General features: G+C 41.3%; 1 protein-coding gene across 10 annotated transcripts in view; it reads left to right on the forward strand.

Annotated features, from left to right (window-relative positions):
* The window catches only part of znf385b (zinc finger protein 385B), a 392,471-nt gene that overhangs the window by 357,192 nt on the left and 9,723 nt on the right, over positions 1-25,556 (forward strand). For all 10 annotated transcript variants that reach the window (XM_063052069.1, XM_063052067.1, XM_063052075.1 and 7 more), the window contains one exon: positions 18,738-19,016. In XM_063052069.1, coding sequence (XP_062908139.1) covers positions 18,738-19,016 — 279 coding nt within the window. The remainder of the gene's footprint in view (positions 1-18,737; positions 19,017-25,556) is intronic.

A 25,556-nucleotide genomic window follows, 5' to 3' on the forward strand; every position in this document is an offset into this window, starting at 1 on the left:
CAAAAAGCAATTCCTACCTCCATTCCCGTTCCGACACATCAGTCCATGGCCTCCTTTTGTGTCATAATGAGGTCACTCTCAGGGTGGAGGAGCACCACCTCATATTCCATCTGGGTAGCTTCCAACCTGATGGCATGAATATCAATTTCTCCTTATGGCAAAAAAATTCCCTCCTCCCTCCTCTCTTCTATTCCCCACTCTGGCCTCTTACCTCTTCACACCTGCCTGTCATCGTCCCTCCTCCTTCCCTTTCTCCTATGGTCCACTATCTTCTCCTATCAGATTCCTTCTTCTCTAGTCCTTCACCTGGCTTCACCTATCACCTTCTAGCTATCCTGCTTCCCCTCCCCCCACCTTTTTACTCTGGCGTCTTCCCCTTCCTTTCCCGTTCTGAAGAAGGGTCTAGGCCAGAATTGTCGACTGCTTATTCATTTCCATGGATGCTGCCTGACCTGCTGTGTTCCTCCAGTATTTTGTGTGTGCTGCTTTAGTAAAAGCAATTCTTTTGTCTTGAATACTGGTACTGAAATTGTGATCCAATTATCTGCTATTATGATGGATGTAGTTATTTGGAGAGGGATCCCATCCAGGATAAGACTGGAGAAGATTTTGGCAGGACATGTCTGTTATAGACTGCAGTGTGGAACAGGGTTAAGAATTAAACATATTAGCACCAAATATAACATAAATACTGAGGCAATTACATTATGTTACGAGTACTGGGGTCACCCGTCTTCTAAAGACACTGCCCAGAAGAAGCCAATGGCAAACCACTTCTGCAGAAGAATTTGCCAAGAACAATCATGTTCATGCAAGGAGCATGATCGCTTACATCATATGACATGGCACATAACGAACGATGAACGAATTTTGTTGTTAAAAGAGGTATTTTAACTAAGAATGTCTTTGTAGTTTTGAATGATCCAAATTCAAGTTTATTGCCATTCAATTGTATACATATACTGCCAAATGAAACAGCATTCCAGTCAGACTGCGTCCACGTAGAACGTTCGCGTGGTCGAATAGACCACAAAACTATTCATTTCACTTCTTTTGTGTCTCTTACGTCTGTTTTTTGTCTTGAATGTGATGCTGGAACTGCTGGACCCTGTGATTTACTGTTTGGAGATTGTTTGGTAGTTTCAGCACCCTGCAGTCTCCGAGAGGATTCTGGACGGCAAAGGCCGCGTGCGCGAACCTTGCGGCAGGAAGGCTGTATGACAGCCGTGGGGTGTGAGCCAATGTTCCCAATGTTCAATACCATTTCACCAATTAAAGCTTACATTGTTTGCCGATTAAAGCAAAGAAGGAGCTTGAAACGTCGAGGCGAATGTGAAGGGTGAGCGCCTGCAGCCTGCCTTTTGATCGCTGATGGGATCACTCTGCTGCTAGAGAGGGGAGACTGCCTTTTGATCGCTGATGGGATCGCTCTGCTACTAGAGAGGGGAGACTGCCTTTTGATCGCTGATGGGATCGCTCTGCTACTAGAGAGGGGAGACTGCCTTTTGATCACTGGTGGGGTTGCTTTACTACCAGAGAGGGGAGACTGCCTTTTGATCACTGGTGTGATCGCTCTGCTACTGGAGAGGGGAGACTCCCTTCTGATCGCTGGTGGGATCGCTCTGCTGCTGGAGTGGGGAAACTGCCTTTTGATCACTGGTGGGATTGCTGTGCTACCAGAGAGAGGAGACTCCCTTTTGATCGCTGGTGTGATCGCTCTGCTACTGGAGAGGGAAAACTGCCTTTTGATTACTGATGGGATCGCTCTGCTACCAGAGAGGGGAGACACCCTTCTGATCGCTGGTACGATCAGTCTGCTACTGGAGAGGGGAGACTGCTTTTTAATCACTGTTGGGGTTGCTCTGCTACCGGAGAAGGGAGACTGCCTTTGGATCACAGTGGGATCACTCTGCTACCAGAGAGGGAGACTCTCTTTTGGTCACGGTGGGATCACTCTCCTACCGGGGAGGGGATCCTGCCTTTTGATCACTGGTGGGGTTGCTTTGCTACCAGAGAGGGGAGACTCCCTTTTGATCGCTGGTGGGGTCGCTCTTCTACTGGAGAGGGGAAACTGTGAGGCCTGCCGCTATGCCCGAAGAATGCTACCCAGGTTTCCTGTGTTTTGGATATGGAGTAGGGACTATGGCAATGGACTTTTTTTTTTAAAGTCTTAACGGTTTTTTGTATTAGGTGTTTTTGCCCGATTTTTATTGTTTTTTTGTGTGGGGGAGGGGGATTTGGGGGGTTGAAGTGCCTGTTCCATTTTTGTTCCTTTTTTTGTGCTGGGGAGTGGGAATTTGGGAGTTGATAATCGTGGTGCCATTCTGGTTTTTTTCTTAGTTTCAAGGCTGACTGGGACATTCAAAGATTCAAAAGGTTCAAAGGTTCATTTATTAGCAAAGTATACAATTCCAAACTTCTTCTTCTCCAAGGTGCATAACACAGTACATATAACTCACAGACAACACCAAGTAATATTACCACAAATAAATTAAGAATTAATAAAATATATTCCAGAAGGTTGACACTTAACCTAAGATGCATTTACGATACAAGTTAAATAGTAATCAACGTAACGCTGAGACCTGGGTGTTGCCAGGAGTTCAGAGGTTTCACGGCCTCAGGGAAGAAGCTGTTTTCCATCCTAACAGTCCTTGTCTTAATGTTATGGTGTATTCTGCCAGATGGTAGGTGGTCAAAGAGATTGTGGGGTGGATGGGAGGGATCCTTGACAATGCTAAGGGTCCTGCTTATGCAATGCTCCTGATAATTATTCTGAAATTTTTCAAAATTGGAAAGTTAGATAAAGAAAGAAGTTTTCATAGAAAAAGTAATCCTGTACAAAGTAATTAAGATTTTAATAATTTATCAGTTTAAACATTCTTGATTGCAAAACATTATTTTAAAAGAAAGCTCAAAGATAAATAGAGTAAAACTTTTCTAAAAGGACCTTTTCCAGACTTGGAGGTGTTGGACTCACAAATTATTCAAACCACTGGATATTAGTACTATTAAAGCACACGTTTTAATTCAGTATTTTCTAGTTGTTACACAGCAATATAATAAGCCTTTCAGTGAACCCATTGTGTTTCTAGGGAGTGTGGGAAGTAGAGCCACTGCGAGTTTAAAGAGAATGCACGAAGCAGGGCTCTGGCGTATTTAGAGTGCATGCTGGGGTCTGGACCTCATTGAGTTTAAAGGGAGCGCAGGAGGGAACATCCAGTTAAGCCATATGCTGAGCTATCAGTATTTCTGAACAATTGGATATTGGATTCACGAACACGAGAAAATCTGCAGATGCTGGAATCCAGAGAAACACACTCAAAATGCTGGAAGAAGGGTCTCGGCCCGAAACATCGACAGCTTACTCTTTTCCATAGATGCTACCTGGCCTGCTGAGTTCCTTCAGCATTTTGTGTGTGTTGCTTTGGATATTGAACTGCCAGAGTTTTACTAAATTTATTTTTATTGTAGCTTATTCCACATTTTTCAGAAAATTGGGTGGGAGGTGGATTGGGTGTTGGTTTTGATTTGGTAGTATATGCGCGGGGTTGCCTCATGTTATTTTGGATCTAGCATGCTCTTAAACCCAACGGCCAAATGCTCAAAATGGCACTGGGTGTGTGTTAGATATTTAAGTTTGAAACTTGCAGATGCCTAATAAGTAAATGAAGTTTCCACATCTATACCAATCTTTCATGTGGGAATTAAAATGAAATGCTATGTGATCATGCACTCCATGGCTGCTTCGTTAGGTACGGCAGTGGAAATCCTGTGTGCTCTTTTGCTGCCGTAACCCATCCACTGCAAGTTTTGACATGATCTGCATTTAAAGGTGCTTTTCCGTACCCCACTGTTGTAAAGCGTAGTTATTTAAGTTACTGTTGCCTTTACGTCAGTCTGATCCAGTCAGGCTATTCTCCTCTGACTTCACTCATTAACTTGGCATTTTCACCCGCAGGACTGCCACGCACTGGGTGTTTTTTTTTGTTGTTGTTGTTGTTTTTCACACCTTTCTCTGTAAGTCTGACTGATGTGTGTAAAAATCCCAGGAGTCAGCAGTTTCTGAGATACTCGAATCAGTCCATGAGGCACCAACAATCAATCCATAGTCAAAGAAACTTAGAACGTATTTCTTCGCCATTCTGATGTTTGGTCTGAACAACAAATAAACCTCTAGACCACGTCTGTGTGCTTTTATGTGTTGAGTTGCTGCCATATGATTGGCTAATTCGATATTTGCATTAATAAGCAGGTGTACAGGTACCCAGTAAAATGCCCACTGAGTGTATCAGGTGAACTTTAGCAGTTTTAAACAGTAAAAGAAATAGTGCAGTGCTCGATCAGTTACTAAAACTTAGTGACAAATACTCGAGGAGAGCAACTGAGAGGAGTTCTGTGCCAGTGCTCTTTTAAGGGACCCACAGCTACTGTTGGGTAATTACCTGCTTCGTCCTTTTTTGTTGTTGGTTGGCTTTTCATGTTTAGGACTCTGTTGCTATTGTGGCGAAAGAAAAAGATATGGCTTGTTATGTTTTGAAGCTGGCAAATAACTTAAGAATTTCTATGTTGGAGTTTTAACATGGAGCTCCTCAGGTGTTAAAGGACACCAGAGGAGCTCCATGTGTTAAAGGTATGAAAGGACACTTATCTGTTGTAGCTGGACCAGGCAGAGAAACAAATAATAATGGAGAGAGCTTCAAATGCATTAAATAAGTTAGGATTTTATTCCTTAGAATGGAGAAGATTAAATAGATTATGACTTTATTCCATAGAATGTAGAAGACTGAGAGGAGATTTGATAAAGGGATACAAAATTATGAGGGGTATCATCATCATCATCGTCAGGTGCCATGCCCAGTTTGAGCTTTGACTGCCATGGCCCACACACTCCTGTTTCGGGTCAAGTGGATCAATTCATTGGTATTCATTTCCAATTCTCTGGCTGCTGTCTCCATCATCATTTGTCTTTGTCTTCCTCTTGCTTTCTTCCCTTCAATCTTTCCCATAATTACCGTGCATTCTAACTCCTCTTTCCTAATCACATGTCCAATGAAGTTACGTTGCCTTTTCATGATCTCATACATTATTTCTCTTTTTGTGTTTGCTCTGTTCATGACATCCTCGTTAGATATTCATTTTGTCCATGATATTCTTTTCATCCTCCTCAAAAACCACTTCTCTGCTGCTTCAATTCATTTCTTCATGTTACTAGGTATTGTCCAACATTCTGAGCCATATAACATAACTGGATCGGCACTCTGAGGCGGGTTGTCATGCCGAGTTTAGTATTGGTCAGTATACTCTGCATTCTCGTAAAGGTGTCTTTTGCCATCCCTATTCTTCTTTTGATGTCTATGTTGCATCTGCCATCTGATGTCACCCAGCTTCCTAAGTAGCATTGTTTTATGTCTTCCCCGTTTATTCTCAGCCTGCAGATAGGATTCTCCTTCTTTTTTGAAATCACCATACATTCTGTCTTTTTGCAATTGATAGATCGACCCATTTTTGCACTTTCTTCAACAACTATATCAATTAAGTTTTGTGGTTCTTCCTCTGTATTTGCAATTAACTCAGTGTCATCTGCATATCTGAAATTATTGATGTTTTCACTGCCAACTTTGATTCCCAAGATGTCTCTTATGAGGGGTATAGATCGGTTAAATGCAAGCAGGCTTTTTCCACTGAGGTTGGGTGGTGCTACAACCAGAGGTCATGGATTAAGGGTGAGATGTTTAAGGGAAACATGAGGGGTTGTGAGAGTGTGGAACAAGCTGCCAGCACAAGTGGTGCATGTGAGCCTGATTTCAATGTTAAAGCGAAGTTTGGATAGGTACATGGATAGTGGGGGTATGGAGGATTATGGTCACGGTGAAGGTCACTGGAAGTAGGCAGTTTAAGTGGTTTTGGAATGGACCAGATGGGTCAATTGGCCTGTTTTTGAGCTACGACTGTGACTCTTTCCATGATAAAGAGAAAGTGAACATAGAAGGGATTATATCCACCTAAATTATAGAGTCATACAGCACGGAGCAGGCTGATCTGTCCAACTGGTTCATGCCAACCAGGATTCCCATCCAAGCTAGTTCCATTTACCCATGGTTGACCCACATCCCTCTAAACCTTTCTTATTCACTTAGCTGCCCAGTGTCTTTTAAGCGTTGTTAATATACCAGCCTCAGCCACTTCTTCTGGACTATCCTCAGGGTGATAATGTTGCTCATTAGTTTCCTATTAAATCTCTCCCCTTATTTGTCTTCCCAAAGTGCAACACCTCACACTTATCCAGATTAAACTTCATTTGCCATTCCTCAGCCCATTTACCCAGTTGATCAAGATCTCTCTGTAATTCCCGTTTATGACATCACCTATTTTAGTGTCATCTGCAAATTTACTAACCCCGCCTTGGATATTCTCATCCAAAACGTTGATATACTGCCAATGACAAATAGGAGTTAACAGCCCATTATTATCTTCAATTTCACAAGGGAGACTGTTTCAGAACGGTATTACCTGATGCAGCAGCAGTTGGAGCTTGGCCCAAGTCAAATATCTCATTGCCTGTGGCTTTGAAGTGATGAATATTGAAGCATCATGTAAATTCAACAGAAGGAAGCACTGTGCAGGGTGTTCTCATGCATCCTTAAAGCAAGCATATTCACGCTCCTCATCATGAAAACAAATCACTGGTCTCAGGTCTCAGCAGGATTACAGGCTTCTTCTAACTTCATGGTATGATTGAACCTTGAATCCATCATGTCCCTGGCTGAACCACGGCCACTACATCCACAACAGCCTTCAACATTGACAGGGACTTTACAAGCACAAAAATATTGCAACTCATTTGGAATGTCAGAAGAGTTATAAGCCTGAGAGTAACCGTTTGTCTTGTCCTCAGTGTTGTGCATCATAGGAAGTTTGCATATTTCATGTCCATGTTTGCTATATTGAAAAATTCCCTCCCTGTTTATATTTCAAGTTTCTCAAAATCCCAAAGCTGTTACTGATTACCAACAGAACAAAAGATACTTCAGTCTTCAGTTAAATATTCCAGAATTATTTGTATCCAGATTTATTTTTCACAAAGCCCATATAGTTACAATCTTTAACATTTAAATCTGAACTTTGTTTCTGTACAGAATTATAATGAAATGGCCTGTGATCTTTGCAATACCAGATGCGATCTACCATTTTTAATATGCATTAAATGGTTAGAGAAGCAATGCAATGCTCCATGAATTAAGCATTTTTAGTTACCTTTGGGAATTTAGGAGTAATTAGGTTTTCTGGACTGCACATGTGAATACTGTTGCTCCCAAGAAAAATCAGGCATTATTTTGATCTTCCATTGCTTGGGTATAAATCACCTAAGCAATGAAATATATTCTTATATAGAGTATATTCAAGAATAATGAAATGGGTCAAAGCATTGTGAATATATCTTATCACAAACAATTCCTGTTTAACCCATAGAAGTGAATAATAAGTTTACCCATTCACAGCAAGAACACCACTTAATGACTGAATCCACTCGATGCCTTCTGGAACATAATTTTAACTTGTCTGAAGCATATTATCCTTGTATGGAAGATTTTTTCATCTAGCTCATGAGAACATTCAGTTGGAAAGAATGTTATTTCCCCATATAATTCTTGAATTCCAAGTTATAAAGTAGGAGTTTTACTCATTCATTGTTTAAAGACTTGCTTATGAGTTTCTGAAACATCAGAGAATGAATCTTAATTATCATTACTACAAGAAGTTAATCACTAAATTCCTAAAGCTATCCATCACAAGGAATAGATGCTTTAGTTTTAATAAAATCTGATTTGTCTGCAGATTTTTGACAGGTTTCAAGCATATAAAAATGGAGAGAATGGCAAAGTACCCAAACATGAGAAAATCTGTAGATGCTGGAAATTCAAGAAACACACACAAAATGCTGGAGGAACTCAACAGGCCAAGTAGCATCTATGGAAAGGAGTAAACAGTCAATGTTTCAGGCTAAAACCCTTAATTTTTTCCATAGATGCTGGGTGGCCTGCTGGGTTCCTCCAGCATTTTGTGAGTGTTGTGTTAGAATGGCAATGTCACTTATTTTGAAAAGTAAACATACCTCAGAATAATAAACAAATGTACTGACCATAACCATTTGCATCTATTATTATTCACTGCTTCATTTGTCAGTTGCGTTCCCAACCACAGCATTACTGGAAAATATAAATAATATGTGTTTTTAGTTCTGGCAATGAAATGCCTGTGTTTCGATGTGTGAACATTACATGAAATGGATAGTGACTGAGTCCAACAAGCTGAAGCAAGTATACCGCTAAACAGGAAATATATCAAAATCGATATGCAAACAAAAGGAATGGTAATGACACGAAAGGTAATTGTAAAGTGTCCTTGCTCAGGTGAACAATAATGCTCTCCTTGGCACTTAATTACAGACTGAAGAAACGGCGTTTTCAGGTAGCCGTTTCTTCAGTCTGTAATTAAGAAATGGCAGTTAACAGGAACGGTGGAGGTCAAGTTGAGGTCTGGAAAACGAAGAAAACTTTCCGAGAGAACTGCTCATAGGATTGCTAGAAAGGCAAATCAAAAACCCCGTCTGACTGCAAAAGACCTTCAAGATGATTTAGCAGACTCTGGAGTGGTGGTGCACTGTTCTGGTGTGCAGCAACACCTGCACAAATATGACCTTCATGGAAGAGTCATCAGAAGAAAACCTTTCCTGCGTCCTCACCACAAAATTCAGCGTCAGAAGTTTGCAAGGGAACATCTAAGCAAACCTGATGCATTTTGGAAACAAGTCCTGTGGACTGATGAAGTTAAAATAGAACTTTTTGGCCGCAATGAGCAAAGGTGTGTTTGGAGAAAAAAGGGTGCAAATTTCATGAAAAGAACACCTCTCCAACTGTTAAGCATGGGGGTGGGTCGATCATGCTTTGGGCTTATGTTGTAGCCAGTGGCACGGGGAACATTTCACTGGTAGAGGGAAGAATGAATTCAATTAAATACCAGCAAATTCTGGAAGCAAATATCACACTGTCTGTAAAAAAGCTGACGATGAAAAGAGGATGGCTTCTACAACAGGATAATGATCCTAAACACACCTCAAAATCCACAATGGACTACCTCAAGAGGCACAAGCTGAAGGTTTTGCCATGGCCCTCACAGTCCCCCGACCTAAACAACATCGAAAATCTGTGGACAGACCTCAAAAGAGCAGTGCATGCAAGACGGCCCAAATATCTCACAGAACAGGGCATGCCTTAAGAATCTTCACAGAACAGGGCATGATTTAAGGATTGAAGGGCGCCCATTCAAAATAGAAATGCGAAGAAATTTTTTTAGTCAGAGGGTGGTGAATCTATGGAATTTGTTGCCACAGGCAGCAGTGGAGGCCAAGTCATTGGGTGTATTTAAGGCAGAGATTGATAGGTATCTGAGTAGCCAGGGCATCAAAGGTTATGGTGAGAAGGCGGGGGAGTGGGACTAAATAGGAGAATGGATCAGCTCATGATAAAATGGCGGAGCAGACGCGATGGGCCAAATGGCCTACTTCTGCTCCTTTGTCTTATGGTCTAACTAGAAGCCTTTTGCAAGGAAGAATGGGTGAAAATCCCCCAAACAAGAATTGAAAGACTCTTAGTTGGCTACAGAAAGCGTTTACAAGCTGTGATACTTGCTAAAGGGGGTGTTACTAAGTACTGACCATGCAGGGTGCCCAAACTTTTGCTTCGGGCCCTTTTCTTTTTTTCTTATTTTGCAACTGTAAAAGAAGGAAATAAAAAAGTAATCTTGCTTAAAATATTAAAGAAATGTGTCATCTTCATCTTTATGCCTTTTGGAAATCAGGTCATCTTTTACTTGCTTAGCTATTCATAGTCACAGAAATTTTGACCGTGGTGCCCAAACTTTTGCATGCGACTGTATATCTCCCTTTAGACTTAAGTTTTAAGCAAGTTTTGAAGATAATAATCAAATTAAACATTTAGTGAGGCTGCCCCAGCAGCTTTAGCAGTGGTATATTAAACTTAATCATGAATCTAATGTTTATTGCTATGGGAATAATTTGCAAATGATCAGCAAGTCATATTGTAAACAATGGAGGACCATGTGAAAACAGAATCTTTGATCTTCGGGGGATTCAGCTGAAAAATTAAATAACTCAACACAACTTAAAGAAACAGTGACAACTTCAGCTATGTGAAAATTAGCATAGGATGTTTATCACCATATTTTTGTGGCACATGTTACCTAGTATTCCCATAATCTAGGAGCAGATGCACTGCAAACATTTGATGTTTCAAGATTTTGATGGTTCATACTGTTTTCTCAGACCACTAAGTGGTTTTTGGAGAAGTCTGTAATTCATTGGGATGTTCTAAACTCAATTGGAGATCTTGAGCCCCACCTGATATAGATAACTATGGGTACCCACACTAATAGGAGATTAGACTGCAGCAACTTACTCTTCAAAGGCTAGGTCACTTCCCTGTTTATCATCCACGGCGAGTTTAGCTGCCATTACCTACTACTTGAGCAGCAGGTCCCCCTCCCTACCGAGGAGGAGATACTTCCAGCTAGTGAAGTCATTTAAGCACAGTTCACCTACTTTTAGTCATACACATTTAAATCTCTTAGAGGATTTCTATCTTATAAAAGATTTCCAACTTACAAACAATTTCTAAAATACAAAGAATTTCCAAAACACAGGTACAATTTCTATAAGCTAAAAATATCTAGCAATGAGCTGCAAATGAACATCCATCAGAGAACTCAAAGGCATAGGAATGGATTCCAGTCATCATATTCTTCCGTCATTCTTCTTGTTGTCCCTTGACCATTCCTAACAAACCTGACTGCTCACTTATGTTTACACTGTGTCTTGCTTCTTGGGTGACCTCACGCAGATGTGCTATTTTTTCAGATACCTTTTCGCACAGATTTTGTAAAGGCTTCTGGGGACAGAGTTCTCAAACACCCAAAATTAATGCTGTGAAGGCTGGCCCTCTGAGTTCACGAATATTCCAAGTGTTGATAGATCAGTTATTTGATATGCTAAGTTATAGTATCAGTCTGGTGTTCAAGCTTCCTTGAACTAAATAACTTAGCCAGTGTTGTCTGGTTTGATGCAGGCCGATTAATATAACCCCATTGTCTTACACTGCATCTCTTCAGCAGCCACTCCTATGCTGAGGGCCAACAGTCTGTGCTCTATGGAGAGTGTTGTTCATTTGCAAAGCTGTCCACTTAACTTCATACCACTGCTTGCGATTTACATTAAGAACTGAAGACTGGCTCTTGTTTACAAGAAGAAGCTGAACAAAGAATATGGGTTAGAAGTTTAACTTACTCAAAAACAACTCTTTATCACAAGAAGTGTTAGAAGGCTGAGCTTGTCAAAAATGCCCCCAACCCTGGACAGTGAATATCCATCAGAGCATCTCCGAATGTGTAAACAGCCACACACCTTCAGGACCATACAGTTATATTCCAGTGTTCTCCAAGGTATATTGTCCTGAGGGAAAGCTAGTCCCCAGTGGATGTGTGAGGCCATTATAACACAGGCCTTTAACACCTATGAATAACTTTGACAAACAGTGAGCCATATCCCTAGTTATCAGATAAACTGGTTTTCTCCTCCCTAGAGGGAACATAGAGATGGCAGGAATTATAGGAGTCTTGATATACAGAGAAACATTTCATTGTGAAGGTCTCCAGCTCCCCAAAAGTGGTAACACAGATGGAAAGTCATTAAATATGTTGTCTTCATAGGCCAAAGCTTTGAGTGTAAGCATCGGAACTTCATGTTGCAACTGAACTAAACATTGTTTAGGCAGCACTTGGAGTATTGTGTACAGTTCTGATCACCATAGAATATGGTAGCAATAGAGAGGGTGCAGAATAGATCACTGGGATGTTGTCTGGAGTGAAGGACTGTAGCAATAAGGAAAGATTGGATAGATTAGGTTTGTTCTGTCTATGATTGTAAGAATTTGTGGACAGACCTTAAAGAAGTCTATAAAATTCTAAAGGTCATTGATAGCGTAGTTGGAGTCTTTTTCCTAGTGTGGAGGAATTGAAAATTAGATGCCAATGGTTTTTAAGAGGGAAGAAATTTAGATGAAATCTGAGGGGTAAGCTTTTCATGCAGAAGTTGGTTATATGGAACAAGATGCCAGAGGAAGCTCATGAAACAAATACTATTATAGCATTTAACTGGCATTTGGGTCTGAACAGGGATACGGGCCTGTTGCAGGCAAAAGGGATCAGCAGAGGTAGGCCTCACAATTATCATGGACAAGGCAAGCCAAAAGGGCCTGCTTCCATACTGTATGATTCTATGATTCCTGTGGTTTTTGGCCCCTAGTTTTTACCCTAGGTTGCCTCGAAATGATTTTCAGGAAGCTCCTTGTGATTTTCATTGGTCAGTTTCCAAGTCAGATACTTTTGCAAGGTTTTCAAAAAACTCAACCATATGAACATGGCCAACTCACCTAGCATCTGGCCTCATCACCACTAATCATAGACCTAGACAGCTCCCCAAATTCAGCTGACAGCCAGGGAATAAAACAAAGGATGGCAGTAATCAGTGTTGTTCTTAAAGCTAAATTATCTATATTCCTGGTAGAAACAGCTGAAGCTGAAATATTATGTAATACTCTGTGAGGACCTATTATTCTGGATTTATTGCCAGTATTTTCTTTCATCCTTAATGCATTCTATGCTATTAATATCACCAGAGCTCTCATTGAAAATCTTGAATTTTCGTTATATTAGTCATAGTCATACTTTATTGATCCCGAGGGAAAATGGATTCTTGTCCAGTTCCACTTGCTCCTTATCCCCAGTTCATTAGCGTCTTGATTATTATCTTTACTTTCTCATTATTCATCTCACCCAAACCCTGCATTCCTTAAGGCCTTTCCACAAACATGCCCCCTCATACTAATGTTGTGGCTCTTAAAGCAAATACCAGTGAGCACAAGCATCAGTTCCGCAACCAGCTCTGCAGCACAGTATTTGAGGCAGTGGCTCTTGTTTTTGTTTTGGGTTCAAAGATGCTGCTGCATCCCAGTGAGGGAAGGCTAGCCCCAGCATATTTGTGAAGCATGCATAGCACAGGACTTTTCTATTAATGGATGGCTGGCAAGCCTCAAGTCTTTGGTTTATAGCTCTTAGATAAACCCACTTCTCTGCTGATCTTCAGATCCTAATCTTTTCCCTGGAACATCACTCAAAGCTTACTCCAATTTCCCTGTCACCCTGGGGTTTTGTCCATGTTCTTCTCTGGTTTCCTTGGGTCCTCTCTTCCTCGGGCTTTTTCTATTGTCCTTGATCTCACCCTTCCTTCCTCAGGTTCATGCTATCTTCCCTGGGCTCCCTTTGGCTTCTTATTGCACCCTCTGTCTTTCCAGATTCTCTCACCCTCAGTCTTCCTGAAATTACATTGACAGCTCCCAGTCAAGAAATGGCCCAATCTTAAATTCTCATCTTATTTTCAAATCCTTATATGGCCTCTCCCTGTCATTTCTGATCTCCTCCAGTCCTAAACTATCCATCATATTTAGACATTCTCAATTTTCCTTATTTTACCATTAATAATCAAACTTTTGATGATGATGATGATGAATCAAACTTTTATCTTGCCAATGTGCTAAGTTCTGGAAATGCCTCCTTAAACCTTTCTGCCTAACTCTGCACTCAAAATGTATCTCTTCGATTAAGCTTATGGCCTGTTCTAACATCTCCTCTTGTGACTTAATGTGTTGATAAGCCTCTTGCAATGCATCTGGGCACACTTTTATTCTGGGGGGGGGCGGCGGGTGAGTTGCTGAACATTTTGAGTTGATGGCCAGCGGTCTGTACAGAACTGCTGCCATATACCCGTACCCTGGGACAGAGAAGTCAGGGGTGAGCTGGAGGTCAGGTGCCAGTACACCTCACCTTTCCTCAACCAGCAGACCTCATGACAACGCACATGAAAGTTGCTGGTGAACGCAGCAGGCCAGGCAGCATTTCTAGGAAGAGGTACAGTGGACGTTTCGGGCTGAGACCCTTCGTCAGGACTAACTGAAGGAAGAGTTAGTAAGAGATTTGAAAGTTGGAGGAGGAGGGGGAGATCCAAAATGATAGGAGAAGACAGGAGGGGGAGGGATGGAGCCAAGAGCTGGACAGGTGATTGGCAAAAGGGATATGAGAGGATCATGGGACAGGAGGCCTAGGGAGAATGAAAAGGGGGAGGGGGGGAAGCCCAGAGGATGGGCAAGGGGTATAGTTAGAGGGACGGAGGGAGAAAAAGGAGAGAGAGAAAATGAATGTGTGTATATAAATAAATAAATAACGATGGGGTACTCATGACAGACTGTTTTGAATGGGGTCACTGGTCGTGCATGAAAAATGAGGTGCAGGTAAGTGTTTCTTTTAATTAATTCCTGGTAGATTAAATTATTTTACGTATATTTTCTAATTTTTAATAATAGGTTTTTAAAAAATTACTGAATTGTATTTGAACAGTTTTTAAAGCAACGAAATACCAGAGATACTTAAAAACAGCAATGAAAGGAGTTTGACAGTGATGAAGTTGAAGTTCAAATTTAACTGTTATTCAATCATACATAGGAATACAGTCAAATGAAACAGTGTTCCTCTGGGGCCAAGGTACGATATGCAGTACCAACAGTTACACACAGCACACAGCACATATAGCACGTATAACTAAGAGAGCAGGAAAGCATACAATTGCAAAAGAAAATTTAAAAAATAATAAAAATATAGCCAAAGTCATGTCATGGTGTGCAGATTGATGGTATGTGGATGTTGTCCTGGAACCATGTTTCCACAAGAGCAAGCTGCAGCTGTTCCTCATTTACGCCGTAGTCAAAGGCAATCCATCTTGTCTTCCCCGGAGTGAACACTGGAGAGCAGCACTGACAGAAGCAGCCAGCCCTCAAAGCAGTGGGCAATCCAGAGGCACATATCCGGCTCCAGCGTCTCCTTCATCAGCAACTGCAACAGGTGACCCCCAAGGCACAAGGTATTCCACATTACCAACGTCCAACGGCATCTCGCGATCACAAGAAAAATGTAAACTCAAAATAATCTGCAGATGCTGGGGTCAAAGCAACACTCACAACACGCTGGAGGAACTCAGCAGGTCGGGCAGCATTCGTGGAAACCATCAGTCAACGTAACGGGCCAAAAAAAATGTTCAAGCTAATCATTTCCACCGTTCGCTGTCTCACGCACTGCCTGGGGCTGAAGCAGACTGCAACCCGGTGTGCAACAAGACCTGCTCCATCGCTATCCAGCAGCTCGCTACTGGGGTGGACCTGCCATACTTGATGTTGTTAATATCCAGCAGTGTCTCGCAGTCGTAAAAAAGACATAGAAAAACAAACAATTATACCTTTGGTTGGGCCCAGAAAGGCTGCTGCGTCTGAGTTGCCATCTTACTTTTTTGATGAGCCGTCAAGACCCCAGCAGCTGTTGCGGGGAATGTCATCAGAATCAACTCCCTTAAGCAGAGGTGCCCTCACACACTGCCCAGTGTTATGAAGTGACCATGGTAGCCACGCTTCCAGTTCAACTGGAACTGCAGAGACAGATCTGGTAAACGCATCTATGGGGGAAATGCAAAAAGCAACATAAACTCCTAACTATATTGACCATGAGCCAGCCTGATAAGTTTGGACTTGAATCAACTGTTTATGATTGATAATTATGATATTATGAATGGCTGATATCAAAATTTTTTTTAAAAAACTAAGCTAATCAGGAAATAAAAGGCAAAAGCAGAGAAAACCAGAAATATTGAGAAGATTAGGCAGCATTTGCGGAGAAAGGCATCAAGTTGATATTACAATACAATGAGCGTTTGATTTGGGGATGGGGTCGAAAAGAGGACGCGAACCACTGTATCAACCATGAACTTATAACATGGTAGAGTTGGTTGTATGGATTTCTTAAAGTTTGTTGCTAAATTATCCGCTCTCTCAATATTTTTTCCCATGAAAATTAAGTTGCAAAAATTAGTCTTACTGTGAAACTGTTAGTATTTGGGCCATGATTTATCTTTATCATAAAAAATTATTCATAAACAACCAGGATACAATAAATATGTAATATGTTGCCAATCACAGTATGGACCATTTCATTCTACTTGTCTGCATGAATTATATCAGCATGGATTCAATTTTTCTTTGACATACAGTACATTCCAAGAGTGATGCTTAAGAGGTCTCCAGCTTCTTACTGTACAATGGCAGGAGGGCTTTAAACCAAAGCTTTTATTTGACGCTGCACCTAGGGAGCTGGCTAGCAGAACCCAGCCTCTCCTGTTGGACCTTGTGGACATTCAGTACTGACAGATGACTGGTTGACTTCTGGTCAGAGGTGTTCTTCTGCACACAAACTTTTCTAAGGCAACATTTTGTACAGCTGATTCAATCTGAGTTGGAATATTCCTTGGAAACATGGCCGGATCTGTCCTTCACACTCTGGGGTCAGTACATAGTGACACTTGTTGTTTGCATATCCAGAGTGCATACACAAGTACAAAGATGCCCAGCTCTGGAAAATGTTGAAAAATAGCTTGGGTAACTGCTGCCGTCCAGGAGCTTGGTCTGTGCTGTATGCAATGGCATTGCGAGCACTAGGTTCCTCTTTGGAATCGACGGGCTGCAAGCTTTCATGATCCTAGTTTCTGTTTGACAGTAGCTGTGCCTTCCACCTATCAATCATCAATCTGAACCTGACTTCAAGGAACAAATAATCAGTAAAATCAGCTGATAATGAACATGGCCTTACAGTGGCTGCAATTCACTCTGATTCAAGTTGCTGTGTATTGACAGTGGATCTGAGGTGGAGGTGTCAGTTTCATCCAAGAACAGGAATGCTTTGACCCGAGATCCTCATTTAAGTACAACCTTCTTGATAGATTCAGCAAAAGTTTCAAGACAACACACAAAATGGAGGAGAGAGAACAGCCTTGGCCAACTCCAGAATTTATTAGGAAAATCTGTTTCTCAATAGATTCTTTCACTAAATCCCATTAAAAGAACGTCTGTCATGAAAGTAATTAATGTTCTGTCAACAGCCTTTGTCTGCCCACGCTGACTAAGCAAGTGTCCACTGCCCTGAATAGAAAAATCTATTAGAAATCTTCCTGCTGGGTATGATACAAGAGCCAAGAATCACAGGACGGACTTGATTTGAATGCCGGTGATCTCAGATGGAATCTTGTATCTCACTTTAAGCAATGGGATGGGCAACTAATTTCTGATTTCTGCCCTCTTCCCCTTCTGCTTGTAAATGAGAGAGATGATGCTGGATTCTGAGACATTGCAAGATAAAAGCACAGCAACAGCTTGGATGGACTCAGTCTCACAGAACCATGCACAACTCAGCCTGTGAGCTATTGGTTCAAGGAATGGATAAACTTACTCAGCCTGTCTGGAGTCAGTCAGAGGCCTGGACTCCCTCACATGCTGTCATCTAAAGTCTCTCAGAAAGAGGACTAGAATTTCTGAGCTGTTGTGCCCTCTGTGTCCTTAGATCATATAAGACAGCATAGGAGGAAATGCAGGATTTGTCAGGCTGTGAAGGTGCTACTGACCTTCTTTAAGGCTGCTGACCACAGAGGTCCCTCTACCAATATTTTAAAAGATAAAACTGAAACATGGTTCATCCCATTCCACGCAATGGACACTAGGTTGGAAAGTGAACTTGAAGGCAAAGAATAATCTGCTGTCGCTTCACCTCTTGGCACATCCTCTTCAACATCCACCCCAATTGACTGCAGCAGGAGAGTTGATGCATTTCCATCTAACACTACCTTACTTTGTGAATGCCTTTTAGAATGAATAACCTCTGGTGTTTATTTTGACTGCCTTCTGCCAGTGCTTCCTGCAGACTGATCCAGGGCCGGCCTCTCTGTTTGGGCAGGCACCCTGCTTGCAGCAATTATAGAGTTCAATAAATGTAATTTTCAGCCTCATAATTCATTGATTGAATTGAGAATAGCAGCTGTAATTGCTTCTAAAACAATATTTAATAGTAAGCTTAAAATCAATTTTTTTGTGTATTAAGTAACTTTATGGAAGCATCTTAGTGTTTAAATGTGCATAATTCCTTCTCTATTGCACAGGTTGCAGAATGTTGCAAAGTAAGAATCACATGAATAATGAAATTGTTCAAATTGCATGAAGGTTAGGATGCAAAAAAAAAAGTCAATACAAATTTAATTATTTACTGTTCCAAGAAAATATACATTGGAAGTAATCATATTCTTTGGTTACGCATGTGCACAATTTACTTAGAGCTGACTTTGTACTTACGTAGAGAGACAGCCTGGTAACAGGTCCATCCAGCCCAATGGTCCTGTGGCGCCCCAATTACACCCATGTGACCAGTTAAAGCACTAACCCATATGTCTTTGGAGTATTGGGGAGGGGGGGAAACCAGAGCACCCGGAGGAAACACGGGGTCATGTGGAGAATATACAAAACCCTTAAGACAGTGGCGGAATTGAACCCGGTCATTGGTGCTGTAATAATGTCACACTAATGGCTATACTACCGTGCTGCTCCAGATAATGAATCACTATTTTTACTATCAATCGTGAAATTAAAATTCAGTTGCCTTTGTGTTTGCAATTAAGAATTTACTATGCAATGTAACAACAATTATTTTTCAAATTGAGCAAACTACTTTTCTTTTACTCACAGATGCAGTCAGACTGGCATTCAACAGTGTAACTGTGAATAATCTGCTGATACATAGGAGTGTCGGCGCTGAACAGCCTAAATCCACTTCCATTATCGGAGAAACTACAAATATGAATGTGCACGCAACAAAAACAATGATATCCCTGGCAGCAGTAAGTGTAGACAGCACTGCAACCACTGCCACCGAGTCAGAGGAAGAAAAAGCAAAAAAACTTCTCTACTGTTCACTATGCAAAGTAGCCGTAAATTCACTGTCACAGCTAGAAGCACACAATACAGGTTGGTACTTCTATAGTAACTGATTTAGCTGCAAAGTCTGCTGAACTTTCTGTTTTGCAATGTACTTGTTCTGTCATTTTTCTTGAAAGAAGATTAACTGAAAATATTAATTAGATGGCACCAGTTACTTATAGGTGGACTATGTATTGTTTCTTAGGCACCGATCCAAATTAAGTAACGGGTTCCACCCAAAGTAAAGGATATTTTCCAATTAATGCCAATAATTAGCAACTACAGAAGTGCATCTTGGCAGACTTTCAAGGGAGGATATCAATATGGATGGCTATTTTGAAGATATCTGTATGCATTTACTTGAATTTCTTCTTTAATAGTATAAAACCTTCACAAGACAATCCATAAGACCATAGGATACTGGAGCAGAATTAGGCCATTTGGCCCATCAAGTGTGCTTTGCCATTTCATCATGGCTGATTCCTGCCTTCTCCCCGTATCCCTTCATGCCCTGACTAACCTAGAACCATTATATCTGTATTTAAAGTTGATTGACAGTATGAACTCTTAAATGAAGATAGGTTACTTCTACGTCGACCTATGGATTGTTTAAAGTTATTACAAAACAAAGTAAGCCTTGCATTTACTCTACAACAGCATGCAACCCATTATACTAACCTACAGATTACATTTGAACAAACTAGTATAGACCAGTGTCAGACAGGGCTGTGTCATTGTAATAATACTTTCTTCTATCTTTCTTGGCTCATTGTCGTATTTTATTTCTGATGGGCTTCCCATTAAACTGGAAATAATCTTGAAACAATAGGGAAATTATTCAACCTTCAGCAAAAGCAATTTTGTCACCCAAACATCAGTTTTCAATTTACACTCTAGCATTAAAGGCTCAGGAGCTGAACTCCAAGGCAGTGTTGAATTGTTCACAGAAAGAATGGGCCATGCAGTCAATATTCACAGAAGCAAAGTCCTCTTGCAGCTTGCTGCACCACCTTGCTCTCGGATAATTAAAGTTTATTGTGAAACTCTGGAAAATGCATGCCAAAGGGGCAATGTTACTATAGTAATGGGAATTTCAATATACAGGTAAATTGGGAAAATCAGGTTGGTGCTGGATTACAGGAGGGGAAATTTCTAGAGTGCCTTTTTAAAACCGACTAGAGGATCACTATTCTGGATTGGGTGTTGTGAAATGAACCAGAATTGATTAGAGAGCTTAAGGTAAAAGATCCCTTAGGGGAAAGTGATCATAATATGATCAAATTTACTCTGAAATTTGAGAATGAGAAGCTAAAGTCAGATGTATCAGTACTAGTAGAGTAAAGAGAATTGCAGAGGTGTGAGAGAGGAGTTGGCCAGAATTGACTGGAAAAGAACACTGGCAGGGATGACATCAGAGCAGTAATCGCTGGAATTTCTGGAAGCAATTCGGAAGGCACAGGATATGTACATCCCAAAAAGGAAGGAGTATTGTAATGGAAAGACGCCACAACCGTGGTTAACAAGAGAAGTCAAAGCCAACATAAAAGCCAAAGAGCGGGCATATAATAGAGCAAAAATTGATGGGAAGTTCGAGGATTGGAAAGCTTTTAAAAACCAACAGAAGGCAACTAAAAAGTCACTAAAGATGGAATATGAAAGTAAGCTAGTGAATAATATTAAAGAGGATACTAACAGTTTCTTCAAATACATAACGGTAAAAGAGAGGTGAGAGTGAATATTGGACCACTGGAAAATGATGCTGGAGAGGTAGTAACAGGCGACAACGAAATAGTGGACGAACTGAATAAGTATTTTGCATCAATCTTCACTGTGGAAGACACTAGCGACATGGTGGAAGTTCCAGGTGTCAGGGGGCATGAAGTGTGCAAAGTTACTATTAGTAGAGAGAAGGATCTTGGGAAAGTGAAAGGTCTGAAAGTAGATGTCTCCTGGACCAGACGGTATTCACACAAGAGTTCTGAAAGAGGTGGCTGAAGGGATTATGGAGACATTAGTAATGATATTTCAAGAACCACTAGATTCTGGAATGGTTCCCAAAGACTGGAAAATTACAAGTGTCACTCCACTCTTCAAGAAGGGAGAGAAGCAGAAGAAAGCAAACTGTAGGCCAGTAGGTCTGATTTCAGTGGTTCGGAAGATGTCGGAGTCAATTATTAAGGTTGAGATCTCAGGCACTTGATAAAATAGTCAGTAATCAGTGTGGCTTACTCAAGGAAAAATCTTGCCAGATAGATCTGTTGGAATTCTTTGAAGAAATAACAAACAGCATAGCCAAAGGCGAATCAGTTGATATTGTGTACTTGGATTTTCAGAATGCCTTTGACAAGATGTCACACATTAGGCTGCTTAAAAGATTACAGGAAAGATTCTAACCTGGATAAAGCAGTGGCTGATTGACAGGAGGCAAGGAGTGGGAATAAAGGGAGCCTTTTCTGGCTGGCTGCTGGTGACTAGTGGTGTTCCAAAGGGGTCTGTGTTGGGACCGATTCTTTTTACATTTTATGTCAATGATATGGAAGATAGAATTGATGGCTTTGTTGCAAAGTTTGCGGACAATACAAAGATAGGTGAAGGGGCAGGTAGTTTTGAGTAAGAAGAGAGGCTACAGAGGGACTTAGACAGATTAGAAGAATGGACAAAGAAATGGCAGATGGAATACAGTGTTGGGAAGTGTACGGTCATGCACTTTGATAGAAGAAATGAAAGGGTTGACTATTTTCTAAATGGAGAGAAAATACAAAAAATGAGGTGCAAAGGGACTTGGGAGTCCTTGTGCAGGATTCCCTAAAAGTTAATTTGCAGCCTGTGGTGAGGAAGGCAAATGCAATGTAAGCATTCATTTCAAGAAGATTAGAATATAAAAGCAAGGATGTAATGTTGAGACTTTATAAAGCACTGGTGAGACTTCACTCGGAGTATTGTGAACAGTTTTGGACCCCTTATCTTAGAAAGGATGTGCTGAAACTGGAGAGGGTTCAAAGGAGGTTCACAAAAATGATTACAGGATTGAATGGCTAGTCATATGAAGAGCTTTTGATGGCTCTGGACTTGAATTCACTGGAGTTCAGAAGAATGAGGGGTGACCTCATTGGTGAAAGGCCTTGATAGAGTGCAGACATCCCACTTCTCCTGGGAGTTCCAGGAGTCTCCTGCATATCGATAGCGGCTCCCTAATGCCCGCAAATTATGTACAATATCTCGGAAATTGATTTTTTAGAAAGGGAGAGGGAGAGGGGAAAAAAGAAAATGAATGAATCCTGCTTGATCTCTCTTTGTGCTAAGTAGACCTAGCAGTTTTCTCTGTGGGCGGGCTTTACAGTTGACCTCTCTCTCTCTTCCATAGTCCATCATTTCAGTTACTGCCATCTGTAATGACGCTGAAATGATCCGGACAACCATCAGTGATGAAGTACAAAAGCCTGGTGAAGAAATTCCCAAGGCTGGTGGTGACAACCTGATTACGCGACTATATGGGCGGGGCACGTTAGCATCTTAAAGGGGATTAGAGCAGGGTTTAAATTGGAGTGGAATTCTAAAATCGTCCACTAAGACATCTTTAAAAACGTGCTCGCAGCAAGCAAATTCTTCAGGGTTTTTTTCCCTGAAACACTTCCACTTGCAGGTACATCAAAGCCCATGATGGGCTGGGTTTAAGCACAGCCGTTTTCAGAAGAAAACCGATTTTAATAAATACCCGGTCCCCACCGAGGTCTCGTCATTAGGACAGCGAACTGTTTACCTGGGCTGTGCACTTTATATGCATTTTGAATTACACTTTATTAAATAATATGGTAATATATTGTTTAATGTGGTATGAGTGATATATGTATTGTGGCTACACCGTGGTCCGGACAGAGGTTGTTTCGTTTGTGGACAATCAGCCAGATGACAATAAACTTGAACTTGAAGATGCAGAACTTCTAAATCACTCATTTAAAATCCCCCATTTTGATGTGAAAAAGTAAGTTCTGATCCCGACTATTGCAGGGTGTGTGTGTGTGTGTGTGTGTGTGTGACTACGGACGTATATGCGATCGGACGTTGTCCGAATGGACGTTAAGCAGCGCACACCTGTAATAAGGATACACCTTACGCTTTTATTTCTTTTAGGAACCACAACATATTAGGGAGGCTAAGTGCAGGGAAGGCTGCTCAAGTATTTCACAGTTCTTTTCAGCAGAAAACCAAAGTCTGACAAAGTCACTAGAGCCGAGGTGTACTTTACATCTTTCATCATTGAGCATAACCTGCCATTCCAGGTGTGTACGCACACAGGCAAGCTACTCAGGAAAATGTTTCCTGTTTCAGAAATAGCAAAAAACTATGCCTGCTCATCAACCACGACAGCAGCTATGGTGAACATGGCACGTTAAGACAGAATTCAGAAGTCAGCTGTCTCACAAAACACTTGTGAATCTGATGTCTTGCAAAATTAACAAATTGATTGACACAGACTGCTATGAGGCTGAGACCTCCCTGAAATGAGTTTTTGCAGGGTGGGATGTCTGAGAGTGGACGTGGAGAGGATGTTTCCTATGGTGGGAGAGTCTAAGACCAGAGGGCAGAGAGCCTCAAAATTTTAGAATGGAGATGAGGAGAAATTTCTTTAGCCAGTGAGTAGTGAATCTATGGAACTCTTTACTACAGGCCAAGTCTTTATGTATATCTAAGGTTGATAGATCCTTGATTGGTCAGAGCATGAAAGGTTACAGCAGGAGACTAGGGGTGAGAGGAGAATTGGATCTGCCATGATGCAATGGTAGAGCAGACTTGATGGGCCAAATGGCCTAATTCTACTCCTATAACTTATGGTCTTATGAACTTATGGTCTAAAATGTGGACCACTTCCAGGATCTTGGCAAAGGCAGACATCAGTGATGAAGCTCACCACCATCCTCGGTGTGGCAGCACAGCCTTTAGTCAATTGAGGAAAAAGAGCATCTGAAAAGCAAAACCTCAGACCTGCTACAAAACAGGGTGTCTGCTGGGCAACAGTGATTCCTGCCCTTATTTTTGCATCTGATGCCTGGACTTCCTTAGTAGACAAGTCAATGCAATGGGAAGGTACCACCTATACTACCTCCATAAATTCCTTTAAAGGTTTGAAGGATGCACTCAAAGCTTCCTGGAAAAAGAGGCAACATTCCCAGTGACTTCTAGGATCCTTTGTGCTCTGCCCTGAAGTAGAGAAGAGGCATTTACGATTCTACTGAGGCCATGCATCAGAAACCCTGTAAAGAGCAGAAGGAGAACAGCAGCTTGCAAACTGCCCGGCCACCTGTCTATTCGTCACCTCCATGACTACATGGAAGAGCCTGTGGTAGCAAATCATCCTCGAGGAGGCTGCCTCAGAAGAAAGAGAATACAAAGGAGGATTGACAGCATAAATAATTCTTTTCACAAGATGCTTGATGAAATGAGCCCAGAGATCTCCCATGAAAATTCTTGTTCAAAGGAAAGAAGGTTTCTATTCTTCCCTTGAGCTTCCCTGCAAGTCATGCACAGACATTGCAGTAAATACGTCCTTGTCTGCCAGTGAAAATCAGCACTGACATGCCTTCTGGCGATAGCAGGTGGATTGTGCTTAGGGGGCTCCATGTATTTTGGTAGAGAAATTCCAGAGTTTGAGTCTAAGGAACATATATATTCCTCTCTCTCCTCACTTCTAAGCATCTTTTCTCTATCGTAGCTGAAAATTCTTCTTTCCTGTTTCCTTCTGTTCTTTCCCTTCAGAGTCTTCCTTTGTTTTCGACTGTATACTTTAGTCTCACGCCACCTCGTACCTCCAAGCCGCAGAGAAAGACCTTCCTCTCTCAAACTGATGACAGCTGGTGCGCAATGCCAAAATTCACAACAGGCTCTTTGCACACTTTACAAATGGAGTGGAAACAAATTTTGCTCAATTCTGACAACCCATCTTTAGAGAAAGAGGTGATTTCTGTCCCAGCTATTATTGTAACTCGTACAAAAAAATACTGTTTGCCCCACTAAAGCAGCCTAATCCACCTTTGCTTCTCTCTTAGGGTGAAATCAACTTGATAAAAATTTTGGACTTGAATTTCAAGGCTGACTCTGTCAGACAAAATGGACTAGATCCTTATAGCCACAATGTACCCCATCCCTTCACACTTTGCTGAAGGCTCGATAGAACTGGGCCCTTGGTTTGCCGGGCAAATCTATGATGGCCTAAGCATCAAAAGGTGATCATGAAAAGGCAATGCTTCAAAAATGTGGCATCTGTCATTCAGGACCTGCATCACCCAGGATATACCATCTTCTCATTAAGGAGGTAGTACAGGAGCCTAAATATACACACTCAGTGTTTTAGGAACAGCTTCTTCCCCACTGCCATCAGATTTCTGAATGGACGACAAACCCATAAACACTACCTCACCTTTTTTTCAGAATCAGGTTTAATATCTCCAGTATATGCCGTGGAATTTGTTAACTCTGCAGCAGCAGTACAATGCCATACATGATAACATAGAAAAAAAATCAGAATGACAGTACGTATGTACATTTTAAGTTAAAAAGTAGTGCAAAACCAGAAATACATTTTTTAAAAGT

The sequence above is a fragment of the Mobula hypostoma genome, chromosome 6 (genome assembly GCF_963921235.1).
Source record: "Mobula hypostoma chromosome 6, sMobHyp1.1, whole genome shotgun sequence".
NCBI classification, from domain to species: domain Eukaryota; kingdom Metazoa; phylum Chordata; class Chondrichthyes; order Myliobatiformes; family Myliobatidae; genus Mobula; species Mobula hypostoma.